The sequence below is a fragment of the Oryx dammah genome, unplaced genomic scaffold (assembly GCF_014754425.2).
Source record: "Oryx dammah isolate SB20612 unplaced genomic scaffold, SCBI_Odam_1.1 HiC_scaffold_4, whole genome shotgun sequence".
Lineage (NCBI taxonomy): Eukaryota > Metazoa > Chordata > Mammalia > Artiodactyla > Bovidae > Oryx > Oryx dammah.
The window spans coordinates 16,340,322-16,361,990 of NW_024070188.1; the positions used below are offsets into that span (position 1 = coordinate 16,340,322).

A 21,669-nucleotide genomic window follows, 5' to 3' on the forward strand; every position below is an offset into this window, starting at 1 on the left:
CAAACTGGCTTTAAAGAGGAAACAGGTACTTACTTTCTAAGAAGAAAGTATATGAGACTGTACAGCTGATGAGAGGACTAGGGCATGGTGAATTATGGTGACTTATGCTCTGTGAATAGGGAAGAATTGGCTAGATAAGGTCGTGAGGACAAAAGAATGTGCTAACTGTTCCAAAGTTAAATGACCTAGTTGAAGACAGAGGATTTGTAGAGAGTAAGAATTATAGGATTTTATTTCCTTCTATGTGACGTAAGGGACAGATACTCTAAAAGGTCTCTAAATTCAGACTGGGAACAAAGACCGTAGAATGAAGAAGGGCTGTCAAGTTATTAGTGTGGATGTTAAATTTACTAGAGAGTAACATGGAAAGGGGTTCTTCTAAAAAGGTGAAATCCGTCCTGTGAGGCACTAATCATTTAGGAAAAGTAACAGTCATCTGACACTAACAACGCTTTCCAGGTGGCTCAGAGGTACAGAATCTTCTGATGTGAGAGAAGCTGCATTTTAAGGGAAAAATATACCAAAAAAAAGGAACAAAAGTTTTCAAGAAAAAAACACAACAGAAAATGGAAATAGAGGAAAGAACAAGATTCTTCTGGATAAGACCAGGCCACATAGGAATCTTTAGCTAAGGGAGACAGGAGTGGTAGGAACAAGAGAAAAGAAAGCAAGGAAGGTGGTTAGTGCCAAAAATGATAGACAAGGATTCAAAGTCCAGACAACACTGGAATCAAGTTCATACAGGTGCTTGCAAGGACTGGAATGGGGGAATCTTGGGACTCAAAATATAAAAAATGTTTAAAAACAGCAAATATGACAATGTATACTACATTTGACTGAAAAATTAATTCCCAAATATTGAGAAGTGTCTCCATGATCTTTTCTACAAATTTCTACTAATTTCTATTCAATGACAATTTATTCCAGAGCAAAATATAACACAGCAACAAGTCCAGACAAGACCTGGATTTAACAGTACTTTTGAAAAGAGTTGATATGTTGTTACAGAGGGATTAACTGAACTTCTACTCAGAGACAAATAGTGATCATCCTCCTTCACTGTCCTGAAACCATCTGTCCATTCTAACAAAACCATTTCATTTAAAATAAATGAAATGCAAAAACAGTATAGAATTCAAGAAAATGATGCACTGATTTATAAATAATATTCACATATACATAAACTGATAGTACAACAAAGAATATTCAAAGTACCTACATCAACCAGGAGATCTGGGTCTATGCTGAACTGTCTTCCTGACAGCATGGCTTGGAAGTCCTCTAAACTGCAATCAATACTGTCAAGATAATCCAACAGCTCAACCCTAAGGAAAAGATATCCAAAAAAAAATCAAATATACGTTTCCTGGCTTTTATGTTTATAATCACACTGCAAACTTGCTAGGCAAAATATTCCTAGCAACTGCTGAATCCTTACCAATTCTTAATCTTAAGAGATTCTATTCAGAACTTAGGATTCAAAAATTCAGTTAATTGAGAACCTATAGCCTTTATATAAAACTTTAGTTTTTAAAGAAAAAAATTCTGCAATAACACAGTCTGACTTTATCTTTTTCCTTTGTATTATAAATTATAAAATGTTTCACCTCTTATTACTGGTCTTTGCTACTAACTTGTTTTCTTATACTATGAATAAGCTCCTTAAGAGATTGTATTATTCCATAGTCCTGACAAAAACAAAAATACACAAACACACACACACCTTGAAGACATTCAAAAACAAGTATTTCATTAAATAAATCTAATAAAATGACAAGAAAATCCCAAACTGCTCTTGGAATAATCAAAGCTTTCTCAAAATAACATTTGCAGAGGTCAGTCCAGACCAAAATAGAAGGTTGACTACCTAGGTTCATAACTTGAAAGTAAAATCATTCGAAAAGAAAAAGAACATGTGAAGTAAAAAAGAATGCAAATAAATTTAAACAGCATCCAGACGAGTACTCACTTTCCTAAAAGATTGATGTTATCATTTAAAATGGAATCCATCATGGTCACGGGATCTTCTGTGGTCAGACTAGATGAGCCATTTAGCTGGACGGCACTAGACATGAGAGGGCTGGAGCCATCACTGTCTGAACTTAGGGATTCTCTGGCTGGTTCACTCTGATCTCCACTTTGGATGACAGGTGCATATTCATCTTCATTGTCATCTTCAACAATGACAATATCAGGGTACTGGCTACAGCTAGATTAGCAATGTGAGAAATAGCCAATTACATTTTCAGACTATTTCAATCAATTCACCCTATCCAGTCATTCTCTAGGGAAACTCTCCCCCTATCCCCAGCAAAGCACCTGACAAAAGGTTTAATTTTCTTGAGTGTGTAGTTTAACGACAAATATTCATACTTCATACAATGTAAGAGAACAAAGACTCAATTAAAGGTCTTAAACTCCAAACCTTAAAAATGAGAATTCTCATTACTTTTTGCTGAGAGTCTTTTCACTGGAAAGAGGGAGGTACTTGGTCGAATAATTTGGCTTAATTTTTCAGTTCAACAATTAAAATATGGCTGAGATATTAGTTCATCAAAGAATAAAGTAGTTTTAAATTTAGATCTGTTAAGAAAAGTATTATTTTCATAAATGTTACTTCACAATCTCCTTACTTGGAGGGATCAGATATAACATCCTCATTAGTTTCTGGAATAACTGGGATATTTTCTTCATCTGCATTATCATCAGTAACGTCATAAATAATGATATCATCTGAAATCCGCTCCCTCGACTTTAAACCTTCAGTCCTACTGTGTGGAACCTAAAAAAATCAGGTAGAAAATATATCAGAAAACAAATTATTTTGACTACCAAACAACGTATCATTTAAAAAATGGTAACTGGGCTTTGAGATACAATAGTAAGCAAAACATATTTTCTCTGCCCTTATGGGACTTATACAGTAAATTGGTATTAGAAGTACCAATTCACAAAGGTATAAAGTGTATTATCTGCATGCTACTTAACTATTTCTTTCACTGTAAGGGGCTGTAAAGATGACATACCTCAGAATGTTTCTAAGAAAAGATCTTCAAATTTTAAAGTATTTCTTATACCCAAAGAGTTGAAAAGCTTAGGAATTCAGAAATCTCAAGCATAACCAGATGGCCACTGGGCTGGTGATTATATCATCTTCAGCTACTCTCATTAGACACGTTTTATTCTGACTCATTAGATGGTTTCTTTAACAGGGAAAAAAAAAACCACTTCAACTATCCTACAGCTAGATGTCAGTTTGGCTTTTTAGCAATGATTTTTTTGTTTTAATTCAGCTACAGATATATTCAGACCATAGGTACATTAATAAAAAAGCATTCATTTCTTCAGAGCAAACTTCAGTAATTATTATAATGCAAAATTCTATCAATTTCAACACTAGATAATAGGGAGGCATAAAATATAAATCAAATTAAATTATGAAATCTTCATCCATTACATTAATCTTCAATCCTAAAAACAGGTATCACTGATTATTTAGAAACACTGGGAAGAGGAACCAGATAGTTGGGTGACTCTAACTTGCCTGAGAACAAAAATCTCAACACCCTAATAAATCTAAAACAGTATTCAGAATTCTAGGACTTTAAAGTTACAATGATAATCAGATATTAATAAACCTGGATTCAACTCATCTTCAACTGGGTATAAGTTTGATAATTTATCCAGAGAGTTTGTAATAAAAATTAAAGTAAACAAAAATATATTTTGCAGTTGCTATACTAAAGGAGTCTAGTCTGTGTATATTTATAGTAAAAGCTGGAAAAAACTTAAAATAACCAATGGACAAGTACATAATTACATTATCATAATATTCAATTAATCCCACAGAGTAGTTAAGATGAACTAAATCTCTATGTTTAATAAATCACAAAAGACCAAGTGAAAAAAGCCACACTGCAAATGGCTATGTACAAAATAATATTTGTATAAAGTTTAGACATATACAGGCTTTCCTTGGTGGCTCAGATGGTGAAGAATACGCCTGCAACTACGATGCAGGAGACTTAGGTTTGGTGCCTGGGTTGGGAAGAGCCCCTGGAGAAGGAAAGGACAACGTGCTCCAGTATTCTTGTCTGGGACAGAGGAGCCTAGAGAGCTACAGTCCATTGGGTCACAAGAGTTGGACACGACTAAGCAGACTTTCACAACAGAGGTATACAACATAATACTAAATACTGTTCATGGATTCACACATCAAATAGTCATGGGAATAATAAATACTAATTCAAGATAGTGATTTATCTCTGGATGAGAGGCGAGACTGAGAGGGAAAGAAAAACGAACTTGGAAATAGGCAACTAAGACAATTGTATGTGTAATAGTTTATTTTTAAAAATAATCTAAATTAAATAATAAAAAAAGTCACAATTTTTAAAAGCTGGAGGATGAGCAGTTAAGATTATTCAGTAAACTTTTTTAAATGCATGAGATACAGCTGTATAAAATTTAGTTAGAGATAATAAATAGAGAACAGAATTTGAAAAATTACTTTATGATGATGATTATCAGCTGGTTCTTTTACTATGTGCTGAAACAAATTCTTCTTTTGAGCTCCATTAGTGTTCAGAAGTAGAGGCCTGAAAATCAGAGGATATATATGAAGTTTGGTAAAGCAAACATACAAGGAATTTAGGTTGCTTCTAATAATTTACCCACATATAAACACATTCACTTTAACAATGAATAAAAAATTTCAATAAGGGTCAAAGAAATTCTTGAAAAATATTACATCTTAAGAATAGAAAGTGGGGGATGAGTGTGTCTAGGACTTTTATTTCTCCATTCTTCTGTACTGTTATAATAAACATAATAAATTACTCTCCCCAAATACACTTCATTGTGACTGAACTACATTAACTCTTTACAGTACTTACATAGTTTAAAAAAAAAAAAAAGGTAGTATCACAAAAAATTAGTAGAAGCAGTTATTTTCACAGCATAAGTTGTAAGGATAAACAAGGTCTGCTAAAATCCTCAGCCTTACAAGATAATCTTTTTAATCTTTTTCTCCTTCTCCTATTCCTCTGTCCACTGTTTTTCTTGTTTTAACTGTGACAAACGTAGTTATTCATATTTATGGGTATTACAACCCATCATCAATACACAGGTTTTTAAAGACCCTTATGAATGGATTAAACACGAGATAAAAATTTAAACAAGTAAAAATTTTTTGTTCTCTTCAGCATGTATCCTCTTTTAACAGTTTCTCTCATGAGGTCTTCTAATACTATAATAATTTGCTAATGTAAATGAAAAATGAATTATCAACCATATGTACGTAAAATGACCATTCAGGCTATCCTGATCTCTCAAAAACACAAGATGACTATCGTAGAAACAACGCCACTCTTGAAATGTTGAAAGATAATACACAAGGGAGGACCGTTCATCTGGGACAACAGGCATATTAAGCAAATAAAGGCCATTCATGATTAAATTCTAACATGTTTGGTTGTCTACAGATAGGTGAAAATGAATTATCAAAAAAACTTACCTTTTACGTTTTAAACTCACAAGTTGGTTATTCTGAACCAATGTAACAATAAACTGGACGATCTAAAAGGAAAATACAGGAAATATCCCATCACAGATTCCTAATTCTTCCATCTACATTACAAGTCTTATAAAATTAATTCAGGTACTATATGTCCTCTATTCTTAGTCACATAAGCTTTCACATTTAATAACACTTTAAATTTGGATGCATCTTATAATGATACCTAAAAAAAAATACCAGCTTCCAGGCAGAATAACCTGTGATAAAGTTGCTGCTACTTAAGATATAGAGGTACCCCTGGTGGCTCAGATGGTAAAGTGTCTGCTTACAATGCGGGAGACCCGGGTTCAACCCCAGGGTCGGGAAGATCTCCTGGAGAAGGAAATGGCAACCCACTCCAGTATTCTTGCCTGGAAAACCCCATGGATGGAAGAGCCTGGTAGGACAGTCCATGGGGTCGGAAAGAGTCGGACACAACTGAGCAACTTCACTTTCACTTTCAGGACATCCATCTTCCTATATATATCTATATCTAGCTTCCTCCCCTGCCATCCGCCTATCTCTCCGATATTCAGTTCAATTATCTGTCTTGGTGATAAGTACTAAGCATGCCTGGATATAGATCCTTATTTTTAAAATTCTTTCAAGATTATGATGCAAAAAAGAAAACTGATGTTTGACAGATATTTTTCTTGTACTGGGTAACAATTAGAAACAAAAGAGACTGCCAACTCTCTCAGATCATAATGTTTTCAAATTACAAAAGTTATTGGCTAATTCTAGAAAATTATTGAGACACTGAACATCTGTCAAAGCTTCCAGATGACAATCACAGGAAGCTGATCTTCAGTCTCATTAAATTTAGAAAAAACTATTAAACAGATCCAGACATGCAATCAATTTTTTATATTTTATGACAGTGTTTCTTAAAATATAGTCCATGGACCAGCAGTATTGGCCTAGGAGCTTTTTAGACATTCAAATTATCTATCCTACTCCAGAAATGCTCTAAAATTCTGAGGATAGGGTCCAGCGATGTGTGTTGTTCACTAGCAAGAGCTCCAGGTGATACTGATGTGAATGTGAGAATCACTGGTTCAGGGTATGCCTTGAAATTGTACTGCCTAAAGGAGTTAAAGAAGTAAACTGTGAAAATCAGTATATCACTGAGATGCTATGAATAAAGCTATAAATAAAGACTGACTACTATCTAGAATCTTTGCAGAAGAGTTCCTTGTACAAGCTTATAAAATGTAATTACATGATTAAAGAGAATTGACAACTGAAAACACATAATGTATAGCTTTAATATTGAACACTCTTCCCCCAAATGAGGCTACTAAATAGCTTGCCAAAATCAATATTAACTTTTCCACAGAGAAAATACAAATATTTTAATTGAAGAGTTAGACAGCATTAGTCTATGATGCTTTCGAACTGTGGTGTCTACAGATAAGTCAAAATGAATATTTATTGGAAGGACTGAAGCTGAAGCTAAAGCTCCAATACTTTAGCCACCTGATGTGAAGAGCAGACTCAGTGGAAAGGCTCTGACGCTGGGAAAGATTGAAGGCAGGAGAAGAAGGAGGCGATAGAGGATGAGACAGTGGGACAGCATCACCAATTCAATGGACACGAACCTGAGCAAATTCTGGGAGACAGTGAGGCACAGGGGGGCCTGGCATGATGTCCCCCTGGCATGGAGGTCACGAAGAATGGGACATGACTTAGTGACTTAACAACAGAGTCTATGCAAAGAAGGTTAGCCACTAAATTTACTTGTTTAAAAGGAAATGCTGACAGCTGATGAAAAGACAATATTTAACCTTAAAGATATGTATGAAACAGTTTAATTATTTTTGTTAATTTATAAAAAACTGTTAGGGAAAATTCTAAAAGCATTAGTTAGCGGAATTTATAAGAACATGAAATGCTGGTTCAATTTCTCCTGAAATCTGTTTTAAGCTTCAGCTCTCTTTTGACACTTTGGCACTATGTTGTACACAGTCTGTTTCCTGAAGATGAGGCATTTAACATTTATATCACTGGACTTCTGTACCTGACAAGTTCTCTAACAGATACCTCCAATATATTATTCCAGTTAATCCAAGGCTAAAGAGGAAATGGCAGAGTTAGAAACAAATTCCAGGAACAGGGAAAAAATTATCAGCAATCTATTATGCATTATGGAAACTTCCTAACCCCAATAAAACACATAGGTTCAAACTCAAATTTGAGGAGACAATGGTTGCTTTCATGAAAAAAATGAAATATTAAGTATTTTACCAACTATTCTTGCTTTCAAGGAAAAAGCAACAAATTATGAAGTATTATGAGTTAACATTTAACCAAAACATTATTTTGTATTGTGTATCTGAGAAAGATACACAAATTTTTTAAAAATAAAGCACAGGTTAAGATACATCTATTATTTAAAATCAGGTATTCCTAAATAGGACTTCAGGTTGCAATCAACTATGGAAATTATAAAAATACATGTGCTTGGACTAAACAATAAAAACTGAATCTTACATTCAACCTTCCCCTGAAACTTATTTTTAAAAATCAGCATTATCTATTCTGACTATAGGCCAAAGGGGGCAGCTACCATTCATCTTTGTATTCTAAACCTCTCCACTACATCCAGATCCTTTCAGTCATACTCCTATTTTTAGCTAATGGCCTCTGAGTAGGAACAAACTGAAGCTCTCCCACCCTCCCTCCCCCCATAAAACCTGTTGCTTAAACTTAAGAGTACAGTTTACTCATGAGCAAAAAATAGCTGCCTTAATTACTTTTATGTTTCACCTCTTATTAACATATGAAAGCTGATATGAGAAGATTAAATCACAAGGACACAATGCAGCAAGATTTTCAGTTCCCCCAGTAATTTTCAGCTCAGATACTAAAATTTAGGATTTATAGTACACCACTACCTTAACTGCCTTTCTGCACAGGCTAATAATGACATACTTTGATAACTAATTTTTTTGTTTGGCTGCTTTGAAAAATATTCGTCATTCATCTTTCATGACCGTATCTTTGCCTTTTAGAGTAAAAAACAGTAAAACAAAACCAAAAAATTTGACTCGGTCTTTTACATGTTAAAAAATTAGTAGTGTATTAACTATGTCCCTAAGAATGAAGTATATTAAAGCTGTCATATCAGGCAAAAGATCTTACTAAAAGCTAAAGAAACATTAGCTGGAAGTATAGTATGACTATATTTAGCTAATGAGAAATTTTTTTTATTCAAAAGAACATGTAACACTTGGCTTGATTTCATAGTTTTACTTCTGTGTACTCAATATATGTAAGAAACTAAGATCAATCACTGACTATTCAACAGAGGGTTTTTTGAGGGTCAAAAATGATACTCATTAAATTCAGATTATAGTCAGAGAAAAAAACTCACCTTTCGAATAACTTGTTGCTGTTGTGCATGTTTTGCTCGTAATTCAGACACCTCCTTCCAAAGGGACTCATTCTCACTGTTATCATTCATCAAAAATAAAAAATTTAAAAATTCAGTCAGAAAAGCCAGATCTCAACATCTTTAAGAACGCCAGAAAAATGAACTAGTTTTTACTATGTATCTTCGTTAGAGTAGGAAAATTTTGGTTCAATTACACAGAATGGCAACTAACCTTGACACAACGCAGAATCCTTACTTCGTTAACAGTAGTACCCTGTACTCGTGGCAATACATATATTCAAAAACTAAGACACACACCTACATCCATAAAATAGTAGGCCATTTACTCCTCTGACAATCTGGTTCATTATTTCTTGTTTAAAAAATTAACTTTTCAAATATCGTTACCATGTGAACTCTGGACTTGTGCTTAGGAAACAATTCTTAAAAGAAAGTGACATTTACTCAACACTTGTTACGCCAGGCACTATTCTAAACATTTTATGTGTATTACTTAAACTTTTCTAAAATCTGTCAAGAAAAGAATCATCTCTTTTTTTATAGATGAGAAGACTGAGACTCAGCTAATTAAGACGACTTACTCAAGATCATACAGACAATTTGGTAAGTGTTGATTACCAAGATCAATGATCAGTGATTACTATCAAGACTATAAAACAGTCTAAAAATCTGTCTCAAATACAATCATATAAATGTTTGGTTTTTTTTAAAGCATATTAAAAATGTGTTCTGTTTTGTTTTAAGGCATACCAGAATAATGACAGAGACTTTCCAGGTGGCGCTGTGGTAAAGCATCTGCCTGCAATACAGGAGACGCAAGAGACAGAGGTTCAATCCCTGGGTCGGGAAGATCCCCAGGAGAAGGAAATGGCAACCCACTCCAGTATTATTGCTTGGAAAATTCCATGGACAGAGGAGCCTGGTGGGCTACTCCCATGGGGTTGCAAAGTGTCAGATACAAGCAAGCACACACACACACAAATACATTACAAACCAATTACATGTCCAGTAGCAATAGCTTTATTTTTTCCCTCACTCATCATCTTCTATGGAAACTGCAGTTATTAAATGTTAATAGCAATGATAATTTTGAGTAAGACATGAAAGAATTCATCTATTAAATGCTTTAATTTTTGCTCTTTTGTTAATTAACTTCCACACAAAAGCAATCTTCCTCAATCCAGACTACTACAAAAGATACTGAATTTAAATATGGAAGTATAGAAAATAAGATTTTAATACTTACTAATAACTGTACTTTCTCTGACTCAGAAATATAAATATACTGTCATTTGCCTACTAAAGATAAGTAGGAGAATGGTTACCATGAAGATTTACAGGATAAATTTGGGATCCCAAGCCTTAAAAGCTAAACCTGAGATTCAAGGAACTGAGTCAAAGGACACTTTAGTAGACACAAGATACAAACAGTAAACCAACATAAGAGTTTAAATAAAACATGCAGAATGAGTAAGCTTAAAATTAATGCTTATTCACAAAGGACTCAAAGTTCAAGGTTACTCTCAATGAAAATACTTAAGAATAGCTAAACTAATGACCTATGTTACAAATGGGAGAGACAATACATAAAATAACTGCTCTTTAAGACCTTGGTGCCTATTTACATTGAGAATTCTACCTACTTACTAAGAACAGAAATATAGGTCTACTTTATATACAAGTTGTTAATGTGGCATTAGAATAATGGTGCCAAAAATTCTAGTAAAAAAAAAAATTTTCTGTAGATAAAAAGTATGACCATGACCTTCTCAAGACTATGTAAAGTATCAAGTAGGGCAAGTCTCTTGTGACCTTTTTCCCCTATTTTTTGTGTCCTACTTTTTCCTAAAAGATAGGCCACACAGAAAATGTCTTAAGAAATTTCTACAGAAGAAAGGACAGGTGACATATGTAGTTTTTATGCCTTGTGGTCCTCACATGTGTGTGAACAAATGAAAGTCAACCTAAACAGAATCATAATTTCCTACACCAACTTAATGATCTATTATTTCATCAGTAAGACTGTGCATCAAATTGTTTTGATTGCCCATGTTTATATATTCTTTTCACCACCATCATGAAAACATAATATTGGGGTAAAGTCTATGGCTACCAATAAAAATAGAGGGAATTAATACTTTAAAAAAATGGTTTTTGATCTTGGCTCCAACAACATAATCTAGTTACCTAAAGCACCAACCTCCAAACCTCAACACACACACACACACACACACACACTCAAACACCAACCCGTTATGATGATTATATTTGGAAATACTTTACCTTTTTAATTCAGAAAGCCTGGACTCAATTGTTTCTTGTTTTATTTGAACCTTTTGAGCACTACTTATAATTTTTGTTAAATCTTCCTGACGAATTTTATTTTCTTCTGGTTTTGAAGATGAAACCTTTCAAAAAGTAAATGTAGGAAATTAAACAAATACTAAACACTGTGGTTATAACTCAAAGTTTTCTTGTTATAAACGGTTTTATACCCTGTCAAGAAGGTAAGATCTAGTTCCAAAAGCCCAGGAAAATAACAGCATTCATGGCTCAAAGAGACGATGAGGAATAATCTATTTATTTATTTTCAATGTGGAAAAGTTTCTACGAACAGAAGCAAATAAGGGCTTTTTTTTTTTTAATTTCCTTCTGCCAAATTTCCTGTAATTCCCCCAAGCCTCTTTATTATCACATTCCACTTTTAATTAAATTTACACAGAATAGCTGCACACTAAGGCCATGTTCTTTCATGGTTCACTACACTTTTATCCCTACTTCCCTTTGTGGATTTAGCCAAAATACCTCATTTCAGCAAAAGATATCATACATTCAAAAATGTTATTATTAAATACCTACCATATATATGGGAGTTAACCTTGGGCATAGGATATTCAGCAGTGAATTAAAGAAAAAGACCCTTTAAGCAGCTGACTTTCTAGTAGGAGTGTATGTTTTTTAAGCTAAATTATAAGGAGTGAGCCATCATAATACAGTTGACTCCTTATCCTAAGTCAGAATGTAAATATTTCCTTCCCTCTAAAAAAGTATTTAAAGACTGAGCCCTGTACAGCTGAACACAGAGGAAAAATCAGAAAATACATAGAGGGCATACTTAAAGCATTATTAGGCTAAATTGTCCCCAACAAAATCTGTCTATTTCAGTACATTTTTACTTTCAACAAATGAAATATGTCTTGACCAAGTATAATACACATTAACGCCCTAATTAAATCATGTTAACAATAACTCACCTTCCTTTTAATGTTCTCCAATAAATCATCCTGGCCTTGTTTGAAGTAAGGATGTTGAAATTCAACAGGACCGTCTCGTTCCTGCTTCACAATTCCAGAATCAATATGTACTACTTTACGAAAACCATCTGAAATACATTCAAAATTCAGGTAAGTTAAATAGACAAAAGTAAAAAACTTAAAAATTAATGGTGCTTCTATGAATATATTTTCCTTTATCATCCCAATGGGAGGAAAATGGTTTAATCAGTGACTGATGACAGTACTCCAGTTAAACTGTTGTTCTTACTTACACATATTCAATTGCCTCACAAAGCTTGCCATGTTATTGTGCTTGAAGTATTTGGGAAGAATTTCTTTTGCAAATCTTTGTTCATCCAAAACCAGAAAACTCTGGCCATTCTGAAAAAATTTGAAAATATCAGTGTTAAGATCCTCCAAAAGTAGGTGACACACATGAACCTCACAACTCAGCAGCCCTTCCATACACCTCAGACCATCATTCTGTTCCTGTTAACAGCAACAGAAACAAAATGAAATGAAGTTCTAAATTTCAATTAAGCTCCAAACTGCAACCGGGCATTTTGATGTCAATCTCAGAAGTTTAGAAGTACATCTCAAATCAAAAAATGCATCAGACTCTATAGCTAAATATTAAAAAGACTTCCTTCATCTACACAAAAACAAAAAGAAATACATTATCTAGCCAGTATAATTACTTAACACTGTCTTAAAGTCAATGGAATTAAGACAAAGATGAGATAAAATTTGAAAAGATGCCGTATTTTATTGGTTAAACATAATTATATCTTTGTACAATCAAAGGAAAAACCACAGGAGAATTCAACAGGATATCTGGCTACTAATTAATACATTAACAACAAAAGGGTCAGATGAGAAATTACAGAAACAATCTCATTCACCTTTGTATCAAAAAGAATGAAACATCAAGGAATGAATCTATCTAAGGAAACAAAAAGCCTGCACTCCAAAAGCTGTAAGACAATGATGAAAGAAATCGAAGACTACACAGATGAAAAGATATACCACGTTCTTGGATTTGAAGAATCAATACTGTCAAAATGACCAAAGGACCCAAGGCAATCTACAGATTCAATGCCATCCCTATCTAATCACCAATGGTGTTAGTCACAGAATTAAAACAAAACAAAACAAAATCTTAAAATTTATATGGAGACATTGAAGACTCTGAACAGCCAAAGCAATATTGAGAAAGAAAAACGGAGCTGGAGGAAATCAGGCTCCCTGATTTCAGGCCATATTACAAAGCTACAGTCATCAAAACAGCATGGTACTGGCACAAAAACAGAAATATAGATTAATGGACAAAATAAAAACCCCAGAAATAAAACAATGAACCTATAGTCAATTAATCTATAACACAGGAAGCAAGATTATACAGCAGAGAAAGGACAGTTTCTTCAATGGTGCTGGAAAAACTGGACAGCTACATGTAAAAAAATGAAACAAACATTCTTTAATATCATACACAAAAATAAATTCAAAATGGATTAGAGACATAAATGTAAGGCTGGATACTATAAAACTCTTCGACATAAATCACAACAATATATTTTTTGAGCCCTCTCCTAGAGTAATGGAAATATTAAGTTGATGAAAAAGCTAACTGCAGTTTCAGACTATGAATTTTAAATCATTATAACTAGACTCAAACACATCTTTAATCAAAATATTAACCATTACAAGATTACAATCAACACATTTTTGCCAACAAGACATAAGTTTACTCCTGTAGCATAAAAAACCATGTTTCACAACTGGCATTTTTTGCCTCCTGCTGGCTGTGGGAGCGTTTTCCCAGCAAAACATTGTTGAGATGCTTGAAGAAGTAGTAGTCAGTTGGCAAGAGGTCAGGTAAATATGGAGGATGAGGCAAAACTTCATAGCCCAATTTGTTCAACTTTTGAAGTGCTGGTTGTGCGATGTGTGGTCAGGCGTGATCCTGGAGGAGAACTGGGCCCATTCTGTTGACCATTGCCAGCTGCAGGCATTGCAGTATTCCGTGAATTGCATCAATTTGCTGAGCACACATCTCAGATGTAATGGTTTCGCCAGGATGCAAAAAGCTGTAGTGGATTAGATGGGCAGTAGACCACCAAACAGTAACCATGACCTTTTTTAGGTGCAAGTTTGGCTTTGAGGACTTTGGAGCTTCTTCTGGTTGTTGTATAAAAACCACCTTTTGCTGCACCTCATAATCCGATCAAGAAATGGTTCACTGTTGTTGCTTAGGATGAAGGACAAAAATACTTTAAAATGATGATTTTTTTGATTTGTGGTCAGCTCATGAAGCACCCATTTATTGACCTTTTTCACCATTCCAATTTGTTTCAAATGCCGAACGACCACAAAGATGATTGATGTGGAGTCCTTTGACAATTTCTTGTGTGGCTATAAGAGGATCAACTTTGATGACGGCTCTCAATTGGTCACTGTCAACTTCCAATGGCCAGCCACTACGCTCCTCACCTTCAAAGCTCTCGTCTCCTTTACAAAAGTTCTTGAACCACCACTGCACTGCATGTGTGTGTGTGTTAGTTGCTTAGCCGTGTCCGACTCTGCAACCCCAAAGACCGCAGCCCATCAGGCCCCTCCGTCCATGGGATTCTCCAGGCAAGAACACTGGAGTGGGTTGCCATTTTCTTCTCCAAAAGAATTATATAAAGAAAGAAAGTGAAGTCGCTCAGTCGTGTCCAACTCTTTGCGACCCCATGGACTGCAGCCTACCAGGCTCCCCCATCCACGGAATTTTGCAGGCAAGAGTCCTGGAGTGGGTGCCATTGCCTTTGTTAGCAGTTCCTAGGCCAAATGTGTTGTTTATGTTGTGAGCTGTCTCTGCTGCTTTATGACACATTCTGAACTTGAATTAAAAAATTGCTCAAATTTGCTTTTTGTCTAACAGCATTTCTAGAGCCTAAAATAAATATAAAATAAACAGCAAGTAATACTCACTGCAGCACTATTTACAATAACTAAGATATGGAAACAACCTAAATGTCTGTAACAAATGAATGGATAAAGATGTGGTACCTATATAAAATGGCTATTACTTAGCCATTGAAACAATGAAATAAAACCATTTGCAGCAACATGGATGGACCTGGAGATTACTATACTAAGTCAGACAAGGAAAGATAAATACTATATGATACCACTTATATGCGGGATCTTAAAAAAAAAAAAAAGGTACAATGAACTTACTTTTAAAACAGAAGCAAACTCACAGACTTAAGAAAATGAATTTATGGTTATGGGGTAAGAGGGAGGAACAGATTGGGATTTGGGGATTGACACGTACACACCACTATATTAAAAACAGATAACCAACAAGAACTTACTGTATAGTGCAGGGAACTATACTCAACATTACATAACAACCTAAATGGGAAAAGAATCTGAAGAAGAATGCATGTATGTGCTTAGTTGCTCAGTGTCCAACTCTTTGAAACCCCATGGACTGCAGCCCACCAGGCGCCCCTGTCCATGGCATTCTCCAGGCAAGAATCCTGGAGTGGGTTGCCATGCCCTTCTCCAGAGGATCTTCCCCACCCAGGGATCAAATGCGGGTCTTTACGCACTGCAGGCAGATCTTTACCATCTGAGTCAATGTAACAACCTAAATGGGAAAAAAATCTGAACAATAAATACATGTATGACTGAATCACTTTCTGTACAACTGAAACTAACAGGACATTGTTAATCAACTATGTTCTAATTTAAAATAAAAATTAAAAATAAAATAAAATCACTAATGTTTTTCTATATAAAAATAACAATGTGAAACTTCCTCCTAAATAACCAAAAACAGTATGGTACTGGCATAAAGACAGACTGACCAATGAAAGAGAATAAAGAGCCTAGAAATAAACCCTCATAAATACATACAGCCCAAGAATTTCTGACAAGGGTGCCAAGTTAATTCAACAGAGAAAGAGCCTTTTCAACAAACAACATCAGTAAAACTAGATCTTCACATGCAAAACAATAAAGCTGACTCCTCATTTTATACCACATATAAAAATCAACTCAAAACAGATCAAAGGCTTAAACACGACAGCTAAAACTACAAAATCTTAAGAAAAAACACAAGAGAACCCAAGAGGGAAAAGCTTCATGACAATGTATCTGGTAATAATTTCTTAGGTAACACCAAAAGCACAGGGACCAAAAGCAAAAACAGACAAATGGGGCTATTTCAAACTTACAAACTTCAATGTAAAGAATACTATTAAGAGAGTGAAAGGACAACCCACAAAATCAGAAAAATGATTTGCAAATCATGTATCTGACAAGAGTTTAATATCCGTAACAATTATTTTTTTAAAAAACTCCTATAACTCAACAACAAAAAATAAACTACCTGATTAGGAATGGGCAAGGACTTGAATGGGCTTCTCTGGTGACTCAGTGGTAAAAAATCCACCTGCCAATGCAAGAGACTTGGGTTCAATCCTTGAGTCAGGAAGACCCCCTGGAGAAGGAAATGGCAATCCACTCCAATATTTCTGCCTGCGAAATCCCATGAACCAGAAGAGCCTGGTGGGCTACAGTCCATGGACATGACGAGTTGGACATGACTTAGCCACTAAACAACAACAACAAACGACTTGAATAGACACTGTTTCCAAAAAATATATACAAATGGTCAATAAACACAGAAAAGATGCCTAGTATCACTAATCATCAGGGAAATAAAAACCAAAGCCACAATGCAATACCATTTCACTCATTAGAATGGCTATTAAAAAAAAAATACAAAAACCTAGAAAATAATTGTTGGTGAGGATGTGGAGAAACTGGAACCCTTGTGTACTTCTAGTGGGAATATATAAAATAGTGCAGCCACTGTGGAAAACAGTATGGTGGTTCCTCAAAAAAATTAAACATTTTTTGTTGGTATTAGTAATGACCAATATATCCAAAAGAAGTAAAAGCAGGGACTCAAAAAACGTACTTGTACACATATGTTCATAGTAGCATTAGTCACAATGGTCAAAAGGTGGAAGAAACCCAAATGTCCACTGAGAGACAAACAGATTAACAAAATGTGGTACCCACATACATTGTACAATGGACTATTATTCATCTTTAAAAAGGAAGGACACATGCCACAATGTGAATGGACCTGAAGACACTATGCTGAGTTAAACTGGTCACAAGAGGACATATACTGTATCATTCCACTTACCTCAGGTATCTGGAGTACTCAATTTCATAGAGACAGAAAGAAGAATGGTTACCAGGGGCTAAGAAGGAGGGTATTAGAAATTATTATCCAATGAGTACAAAGTTTCAGTCTGGGAAAACGAAAAACATTCTGGAAATGGATGGTAGTGATGATCACATAACCGGTGAATATACTTAATGTCACTGAACTGTATATTTAAAAATGGTTAAAATGGTTACAAATGGTAAAAACGGTTAATTTTAAACTAAAATGGAATAAAGATTCCAACAGTATAAAAATTCAAGAATTTAAAAATAAAATTTAAAAATACACAAGACTTACTTCTGCGGTGGTCCAGAGGTTAGGAATTCACCTTGCAATTCAGGGGATGGATCCCAAGACAGGGAACTAAGATCCCCCATGCCAAGGAGCAACTAAGCCCACATGCGTCAACTACTGGGCCCTCATGCCACAACTACAGAATCTGTACCACAAAGAGAGATCCCAAGGCTGCAACTAAGACCCAACACAGCCAAATAAATAAATACTTCAAAAAAAAAAAAAAAAAAAAAAAAACCACAGGACCTTTAAGAAAAAATTACAGAGGTTCAAATAGTGTTATAAAGATGTCAAGTCTCCTTAAGTTAACCAATACATTAAATTCTGTCTCAATTTTAAAAAAAAGTTTTGGAGACAAGATGAAGAGGTGCTACCATGACCAAACACTAGGCACTAAAGTTCATTTCATGAAGACAATTATGTAACAAATAGGCAGGAAAATACTGAAAACAATGGGGAGAGAGAGAGAGAGGTTAATCCTATCCTACACAGATAATAGAATTATAGTGTTTACAAAATTTGATACCGAAGATGGATACTAAAGTTGGAATAGCTGAATGGACAGACTAGAGAGAACAGAAGCAGCAACAAATCTATCTGAGAATTTGGCAAGTAATAATTAAGGGCAGTATTCAAACCAGGAGGAAAAATTAGGAGGAAAAGGACTAGTTAATAAACTTTCCATTTGGAAGGAAAAAAACAGAAGCTCACTGATAACTGAAAGCCACCTCACTTTTTATAACCAAGCTTCTGAAAGCACCATAAAAAAAAACAAAACAGAAGTCATAAAGGTAAAAATTAAAAAATTTATTCACGGAGACTGCTACCTGCCCACCCTATCTTCAGATTTCTCTACTTTCTTATTTTTAAAACTAAAATTGTATATATTTAAGGTGTACATGAGTGGGCTTCCCTGGTGGCTCAATGGTAAAGAATCCAGCTGCCAATGCAGGAGACACGGGTTCAATCCCCTGAAGTAGGAAATGGCAACCAACTCCAGTACTCTTATCTGGAGAATCCCATGGACAGAGAAGCCTGGCGGGCTACAGTCCATGGGATCGCAAAAGAGTCAGGCATGATTTAGCAAGATGTATATGATGATCGGACATATATTCTCACACATGGTGAAATAACTATTACAGCCAAGCTAATTCACCAACCTGAAAAGCTTCTGCACAGCAAAGAATAATCAACAGAATAAGATGGCAACTTAATGGAATGAGTGGAAATATTTACAAATACATATCTGATAAAAGGTTAATATACAAAACATAAAAAAGAACTCTCACAACACTAAAAAGACACACCCAATTAAAAAACAGGCAAAGATTTTGATCATACATTTTTCCAAAGACGACATACAAAAGGGCAGCAAGTATGTGGAAGATACTCAAAATCACTGATGAGCAGGCTTCCCAGGTTAGTGGTAAAGAACCCATGTGCCAATGCAGGAGATGTAAGTAACATGGGTTTGATCCCTGGGTCAGGAAAATCCCCTGAAGGAGGGTATCACAATCCACTCCAGTATTCTTGCCTAGAGAATCTCATGGACAGAGAAGCCTGATGGGTTACAGTCCACAGACTCACAAAGAGTCAGACATTTCTGAAGTGACTTAGCACACACTGATTATCAGGGAAATGCAAATCAAAACCACAATGAGGTATTACCCTATACTTCTCAGGATTGTTGTTATTGTTGTTCAGTCGCTCAGTCATGTTCAACTCTGCAACCCCATGGACTGCAGCATGCCAGGCCTCCCTATACATCACCATCTCCTGGAGTTTGCTCAAACTCATGTCCCATGAGTCGGTGACGCCATCCAACCATCTCATCTTCTGTCACCCCCTTATCCTCCCACCCTCAATCTTTCTCAGCAGCAGGGTCTTTTCCAATGAGCTGGCTCTTCTCATTAGATGATCAAACTAGCGAAGCTTCTGCATCAGCCCTTCCAGTGAATATTCAGGGTTGATTTCCTGTAGGACTAAGTGGTTTGATCTCCTTGCAGTCCAAGGGACTCTCCAGAGTCCTCTCCAGCACCACAGTCTGAAGGCATCAATTCTTCAGCGCTCAGCCTTTTTCATTGTCCAGCACTCACATCCATACATGGCTACCGGAAAAACCATAGCTTTCACTATACAGACCTTTGAAAGCAAAGTAATACCTCTGCTTTTAAATATGCTGTCTAGGTTTGTCATTGCTTTTCTTCCATGGAGCAAGAGTCTTTTAATTTCAAGGCTGCAGTCACCATCCACAGTAATTTTGGAGTCCAAGAAAATAAAGTCTGTCATTGTTTCCATTGTTTCCCCATCTATTTGCCATGAAGCGATGGGACCAGATGTCATGATCTTCGTCTTTTGAATGTTGAGTTTTAAGCCAGCTTTTTCACTCTCCTCTTTCACCTTCATCAACAGGTTCTTTAATTCCTCTTTGCTTTCTGCCATAAAGGTGGTATCTGCGTATCTGAGGTTATTGATATTTCTCTCCACAATCGTGATTCTAGCTTGTGCTTCATCCAGCCCAGCATTTCCCATGATGTACTCTGCATATACGTTAAATAAGCAAGATGCAACATACAGCCTTGATGTATTCCTTTCTCAATTTGGAGCCAGTCCATTGTTTCATGTCCAGTTATAACTGTTCTTTCTTGACCTGCGTACAGGTTCTCAGGAGGCAGGTCAGGTGGTCTGGTAGTTCCATCTCTAAGAATTTTCCACAGTTTGTTGTGATACTTGTCAGAATGGCTACTACTAAAAAAAGATTTAAAAAAAAAAAAACAAGTTTTGGTGAGACATGTAGAGAAAACAGAGCACTTGTGCACTGTTGGTGGGCATGTAAATTGGTAATGTCATTATGGAAAATGGTACTATATATTTCATAGTACCAGAACTACAATATGATCCAGGGGCCCTTTCTGACTATACACCAAAAGGAAATGAAATCAGTACGTTTAAGAGATGTGTGCTCCTGTGTTCACTGCAGCATTACTCACAATAACCTCACAAAACCACCTAAGTGTCCATCAAAGGAATAATGGATAAAGAAACTGTGATATATATATATATATATATATATATATATATATATATCTCCAACACCACAGTTCAAAAGCATCAATTCTTCAGCACTCAGCTTTCTTCACAGTCCAACTCTCACATCCATACATGACCACTGGAAAAACCATAGCCTTGACTAGATGGACCTTTGTTGGCAAAGCAATGTCTCTGCTTTTCAATATGCTATCTAGGTTGGTGAAAACTTTTCTTCCAAGGAGTAAGCGTCTTTTAATTTCATGGCTGCAGTCACCATCTGCAGTGATTTTGGAGCCCCTCCCCCCAAAAGTCTGACACTGTTTCCCCATCTATTTCCCATGAGTGATGGGACCAGATGCCATGATCTTCGTTTTCTGAATGTGGAGCTTTAAGCCAACTTTTTCACTCTCCACTTTCATCAAGAAGCTTTTTAGTTCCTCTTTACTTTCTGCCATAAAGGTGGTGTCATCTGCGTATCTGAGGTTATTGATATTTCTCCCAGCAATCTTGATTCCAGCTTGTGCTTCTTCCAGCCCAGCGTTTCTCATGATGTACTCTGCATAGAAGTTAAATAAGCAGGGTGACAATATAAGCCTTGACACACTCCTTTTCCTATTTGGAACCACTCTGTTGTTCAATGTCCAGTTCTAACTGTTGCTTCCTGACCTGCATATAGGTTCCTCAAGAGGCAGGTCAGGTGCTCTGGTATTCCCATCTCTTTCAGAATTTTCCAGTTTCTTGTGATCCACACAGTCAAAGGCTTTGGCATAGTCAATAAAGCAGAAATAGATGTTTTTCTGGAACTCTCTTGCTTTTTCCATGATCAAGCGGATGTTGGCAATTTGATCTCTGGTTCCTCTGCCTTTTCTAAAACCAGCTTGAA

The 21,669-nt window shown here is 35.6% G+C and overlaps 1 protein-coding gene across 2 annotated transcripts in view; it reads right to left on the bottom strand.

Moving 5' to 3' along the window:
- Positions 1-21,669, bottom strand: part of HSF2 (heat shock transcription factor 2) — a 39,492-nt gene that overhangs the window by 7,610 nt on the left and 10,213 nt on the right. For both annotated transcript variants that reach the window (XM_040239021.1, XM_040239022.1), the window contains exons 2-10: positions 12,502-12,610; positions 12,209-12,336; positions 11,238-11,362; positions 8,934-9,009; positions 5,516-5,577; positions 4,511-4,598; positions 2,634-2,782; positions 1,970-2,209; positions 1,220-1,325 (exon numbers count right to left, since the gene is read on the bottom strand). In XM_040239021.1, the coding sequence (XP_040094955.1) occupies positions 1,220-1,325; positions 1,970-2,209; positions 2,634-2,782; positions 4,511-4,598; positions 5,516-5,577; positions 8,934-9,009; positions 11,238-11,362; positions 12,209-12,336; positions 12,502-12,610 (1,083 nt within the window). The remainder of the gene's footprint in view (positions 1-1,219; positions 1,326-1,969; positions 2,210-2,633; positions 2,783-4,510; positions 4,599-5,515; positions 5,578-8,933; positions 9,010-11,237; positions 11,363-12,208; positions 12,337-12,501; positions 12,611-21,669) is intronic.